Source organism: Dunckerocampus dactyliophorus, chromosome 7, assembly GCF_027744805.1.
Source record: "Dunckerocampus dactyliophorus isolate RoL2022-P2 chromosome 7, RoL_Ddac_1.1, whole genome shotgun sequence".
NCBI lineage: Eukaryota > Metazoa > Chordata > Actinopteri > Syngnathiformes > Syngnathidae > Dunckerocampus > Dunckerocampus dactyliophorus.
Window position 1 is genome coordinate 22,162,990 of NC_072825.1, and position 6,000 is coordinate 22,168,989.

The 6,000-nt window shown below is 43.4% G+C and overlaps 1 protein-coding gene across 4 annotated transcripts in view; it reads right to left on the reverse strand.

The window, feature by feature from the left end:
• The window catches only part of fhod3b (formin homology 2 domain containing 3b), a 133,070-nt gene extending 128,730 nt beyond the window's left edge, over positions 1-4,340 (reverse strand). For 3 of the 4 annotated variants that reach the window (XM_054781107.1, XM_054781106.1, XM_054781108.1), the window contains exon 1: positions 3,825-4,340. In XM_054781107.1, coding sequence (XP_054637082.1) covers positions 3,825-3,989 — 165 coding nt within the window. In that variant the 5' untranslated portion in view covers positions 3,990-4,340. The remainder of the gene's footprint in view (positions 1-3,824) is intronic. The other variant, XM_054781109.1, reaches the window with a different exon arrangement.
• Between the last annotated feature and the right edge of the window lie 1,660 nt (positions 4,341-6,000).

Sequence of the window (6,000 nt, forward strand, 5' to 3'; positions counted from 1 at the left end):
AAATTACAAACTGTGATCCTTTGCTTTTTTTCTTTTAATACTGTCAGACTGACGTGATGGCTGTGCGCCGAGTGACTGTCGTTTACCCGTGCAGCAGACACACCTTTGCGGAGGTAGATGAGCTCAGTGGATAAGATCGGTTTCATATCTAAGGATCGGCCGATCGCCAATCCCCCAAATTGTGATTGATTGGTCCATGTTTAATAGTCATTTCAATTATATCAACGTTGTCAACCTTATACCAAACATATACTGCAAGAGAAGGTGCTCTTGCGGCAACATGGCCACGGCAGCAGCACTATTTTCCTTTTCACAAGTCAGTGTATCGTCCACATAATCACCGACATCTGGAGCTTTTATTTAAGGCATGCATTTGTACATATTGTTGTTGTAAAGTAATCAACCTTTTGTGGCGTATTCCAGGTCTTTCAGTGTGTACAGTAGGCAGATGTGAGCCGTGCTATCGCATCAACAGTAATGAAGGTTTACTTAGCTGTCCCCCACCCAGGATTTGAACCCCTGGTGGCCCTGTGTTATGACCGAGTCCAGAGAGGGAACCACAAGTTGTATGCTCACACACTGAGCCTTAGCCTCTCCCTTCAACCACCATGCTGTGGTCCACTGACCAGGCAGGCAGTTAAAGCAAAAAAAAAGACTAAAAATAAACACTATGCAATTTACAATTCAAAAGTGCTATCTATCTGTCTGAATCGTGCTCACTGGGAAAGAGCAGAAAGAGTCCTAATACCTCTAAGGTGTCCTTCACATGCTTCTCTATGTTACTTTTACATGATTTAAAGAAATGAGACATCCTCGATGCATTTGTGACAAACTGCAACAGTAATTTTTGTCAAGAGTACAGTGGAGTGATTTGGCTCACCGTTATTGGACTGGCCTGCTGAAAGACAAGAGTCCAAACTGCAGAGACCGGCAAAACCGCAACTCTGCATAACAATGTGTAAAAAGTATTTGAAGGCGCTTTGACAGGCACTGAGGAGGAACCTGTATTTTACAGCATTTCACATAACTTCTCATTACAGGACTCTATAATTTCTCGTGGAAGGAAAAATGCAGGAAAACGTTTGTGTCCAAGAATCGAAACTGGTAAAGGGAGAGTCCATCCTCTAAGACTGAGCAATATTTTCCCTTACTTAGATTTACCCTGCATACCAGATCCAGGGCCTCAAGGCCACCAAGTCACTGACGAGAAGGAACCAAGAGACAGAATGATAAAGGAGCGTTGCTCAATTGATTTTTGTAGACTTTAATGGCGTTTTTGGAGTAAGTCCATCAGAATGTGCACTTGGCCATTAATGACAATGCACTATTATGAGCTAGGTGATGACTAGTCAGTAAGTCTATGAAGGCAAATGGTGCATACTGCTGTAGTATGAGAGCACCACTAACAGACACGTTTTGTGAGAATTGTGAGGATAAAGACTTAACTACTCATTCTGGGATTTCTTTGGCTAAATCAAACAAGTTGAATTCTATGCCGCAAAAGCACGATCAGTCTCAGTGCTACTGATATTGAGGAAGGTGTGTTTTAATGTACTCAATATCATTTTTAGGATTAGGCATTGCAAATGTGTGCAATTTGGAGACACTTGGTCAAAGTCATCATTAACTCCATAGAAACACAGCTTCACGACACTGTCTTTTGTCATGACTTTTTGTAAAATAAAGACAGAAAAAGCACTTAAAACCTTGATGCATGGTAAACATCCTGTTCACATTTCACCCTTCTCCATGAGGCATTCATGGCATTCATGGCAAATGTCCACCTGTCAACCTACATATCTGCGTTTTCACATTATAAATGTATCCTGGAATGCTGTATATCGATCGAATTTCAGCGGAATACGCTTTGTAATAATGCATAACACACCTTGGTATGCAAATAGAGGCCACGGGTACACACGGGTGGGCTGTCGGGACATTAAGGAGTTAATAAACCTGTTGGTTGCCACACAGCAAGAACCATTTGTGTCCAACCCACAGGCCCGATGCGTAATTGATAAACAACAGCGCAGCAGCCCAGCCAGCCTTGAAGGACGTACAAATGCTCATGGATGCACATATCAGTCCTGCACAGCGGTTGCAGAATGGCAGTGGCAGGAACAGTTCAGGGACGGCACATGTTAGCCTTTTTGATTCCCTGGTCACCATGTGTTAGCAGCTTGCTATTTATACCCAGCAGAATTCAACGACAGCAGGTTCATTCTCAGAGGTATTCGCTTATTCGCCATCCAAGGCTATCCTGGGTGCTGAGATGTCTCCAAATCTTGGTCAACTGGTTGTTTCTACGCTCACAGGACACAACATTAGGTACACCTGCACTGCCTAACGTGATCCAATATAAGAGCTGTCTTGTATTTGTTCCATGATGACTCCCACTTCGTTCTTATATCAAAAGCAGTTTTTCCCGTCTGGATTAATTATACAGGATTTGAAAATAATCACTTCTTGAGTCGTACCGTCACTATTATGAAACCTGTATTAGTTGGACCATGTAACATTTTATTCTTAATTAGCATTCAAGTGTAAAAGTAAGTTAAACAATAAGACGCTGACAATAATATGAGTTCTACATCTTCAAGGACATGCAGTTAGTACAGCGATAGGTGTGCAGACGGAGGAGACAAGCTCACTTTATTCTGCTGCTTGGATTATTATCATTGCTGACTGATTGGAATGGAGTACGCCATATTGTGCTGAGCAGCCTGTGCACTGAACCACCAATTGCATAATTTGCAAAAGGCACCAGGCTGACTCTGTGCTGCCTTTCTTAACTGACAGTTGCCTTGAAGAGTTCATTCGTTTATCAATATTATAAACAAACACAGGCTAATGTACCGCTTTTCTAGGTCGCATGTCCTTCTACAGTTCTACAGTCATTATCATATTCCTCTTCTTGGCCATCTATGGTGGCATCACAAAAACACACGCAAAGATAAAGCAAAATACATGTACAATTACAGTTCGACCTCCAAGGCTTTACAGGCATATCACTGAATTCCATATTGTACAAACTATAGGATAGAGTGTATAGGATAGAACTTTGGAAAGGCAGAATTTTGCTTCTGCAAGTGTTCCTAATATTGTGACTGGTGAGGGCATAATCCTTAAAAAATGTGAACCAACTCCATTTGTCGACGGTAGAGAGTCTGCTGAAACTGAAGGAGAAGCAGCAGTGCACCCTGAGGATTCACTCCATCACCACTCACTCTAACAAGAGTATTACTGATGTATGAAGTAGGATGCTCAGTGATGGCAGTAGACTGCAGCAACAGAGATACATAGATAAACTGTTGGACAATGGCCATGGGGGGGTTATGTTAATTCATTTACTGTATGGCCAGATATGGAGTTAAAGCCTCTTTAGAACGCAGCACATGTATAAAAAAATAAATGACAGTGCCTTATGGGGGTAGCTTGGAAAAATACAAAAGCCTGTGGGTGTTTATAAACCAAGACGATACTTAAAACAATCCCTTAAATTAAAATGCAGTATAGGACAATGTCTGCTCCAGACTGGATGATAAATGAATGTGAAAAAATCAGGTCAAACTGAAGGATTAATGTGGTTAAAGTAAACATGAGCAGATGCTTTCTCGCCTCAGCTAAATGATGCCCACTAAAACCAGACAACTATAGAATAAACATAAGTGGTAAGTTTCAGCATCTCTCATCAGCAAACTGCACTTGCTCAATGGTGCATTCATGTGTCTTGTGTTGGTAGCAACCCCCTCAGCTAATTATTAATGTGGCTTTGAAGGTGCAAGTTAAGCCGTAAGATAGGGAATTATGTCAAAGTTGCATACCTTGTGGGGGGCTTTGAGCAGCCTGTGGACACCAGCTATCTGATTTATGAGAGGAATGTCTTCCCTGAAGGTGTACACAGGAGCTCTGCTGGGCTCCGGGAAGTTGGTGCTGTTGAATGGATCAGTATCATCTAAGAACTGCACCCGGCACACAAACGTAGCCATGATGTCTCCTCCATGCAAGGCCGTCTGAGGGGATCAAAACAGCGGATGCCTCCAAACAGAGCGTCCTCTGCAGTTGTCTCTTCCTATCCCTCTTGGACCTTCTCCATGCGGTGCACCCACTACCTCCGCCGCCACGCACCAGCAAGGGATGAGGACAGTGGACACAGCGGGTCCAAGGAGTCAAGATCCAGGCTTCCTCCGTGTCTCTCTTATTCGGCAAACAGGAGCATTGTGAGCGGTTTTGGTGCTGAAGCACTCAGCCTGTGAGGACTGCGGCACTTGGAGGTCTTGGTCTAGAGAGCGATGCACAAGCATGAACTGTCACCAGGAGAACAGGCTGCCTGGCCGGGACGGCTCATGTTACGGGCATAGCGGCTCCCTCTAGTGGACAAAAATGAAAAGTACCGTTTTATAAATAATACTGAATATTACGGTATACACCTGCCCAGTGTTAAGAGATCCATCACAGGTTACAAATAAAACGTATTTGAAAAAAAAACAACAACACATTGCATTGTATTGATATTTGTATTGTCATTTCAATAGGTATTCTGTACGCAGCAATAAAACTGTTAATTTAAAAAGCTTAACATTTATTATTGTGGTTTAAAATGCAGGGAAGAGGAAGAGTGAGCAGGAATGTGTTTGCAGAGCAATGCTGTCACCTAGTGGCCTTTTATAGGCATTGCGAGGCTCATTAAATGTGTAGAGCAGCGTTTCCCAACGTTATTGAGCCAAAGCACATATTTTACATAAAAAAAAAAAAAAAAAAATGTCACGGCACATTACCTTGCGTGCCATGACTTGTTCTCAATGAATTGTGGTTACACGGGTTAATTATGTACTTGCTACCATCTAGTGGAAGTAGTTGTTCTTCTTGCCACTATTAGTATAGATAAATGAGCAATGATAAATCAGTTGTAGTCAATAAGCAATAATTTCGGACCAATTTGTGAAAAGTGAAATTAGATCATTTTCCACAGCATAGCTGACGACTTCTCAAGGCACGCAGCAAAATGGTTGGGAATCACCGGTGTAGCATGTAATAAGTATATTTACATTAATTCGGTCAAATCGATTTATGCAACTAGTTGATATCTAATTGACTGTATTGCTCATATTGTGCTGGGCCTCCAGGACCTTTCCTATGTCCTAAATTAAATTTCTGGTTCTATCGTTATTAGGAGTCACGCAAGATCTCGCGAGATCCTTTGGAGAAAAGCTATATGTGTGAGCAGGGCAGCCAGAAGCCAATCAGATTGTGAACTATGGCATCGCTACTATGAATGACACAGCAGTGTGCGAGGCATTATTGGAAGCACACATGAGGTGCTTTAGGCACACCATGCAATCCAACCTACCTATGATCATTAACTTCCAGAGGAAAACATCCCATTTCACACCGGTGAACATCCAGGGAGCGGACATAGAGTTGGTAGACAGCTACAAATTCCTGGGTGTTCACCTTAACAACAAACTGGACTGGTCCGTCAACACCCACATCCTCTACAAGAAGGGCCAGAGTCGCCTCCACCTGCTGAGGAGACTGAGGTCCTTTGGTGTGTGCAGGACTCTTTTACGGACCTTTTATGACTCTGTGGTGGCCTCAGCCATCTTCTATGCTGTGTGATGCTGGAGAGGGGGCAGCACGGACAGGGACAGGAGCAGGATCAATAGACTGATCAGGAGAGCAAGCTCTGTCCTGGACGGTCCTCTGGACTCCGTGGAGGAAGTGGGGGAGAGAAGGATGTTGGCTAAGCTGACATCCATCATGGACAACACCTCTCACCCGCTACATGACACTGTGGGTTCCCTTAGCACCTCCTTCAGCAGCAGACTGTTACACCCACGGTGTAAGAAGGAGAGGTTCCGCAGGTCCTTCATACCGATCGTTGTCAGGCTCTACAACACCTGCACCACCTGAACCATGTCATAGTCACTATGTCACTGTGCATTCTTTACTTGCGTATCTTGCTTCCTTCTGTAACAAGTGAATTTCCCTGCTGTGGGA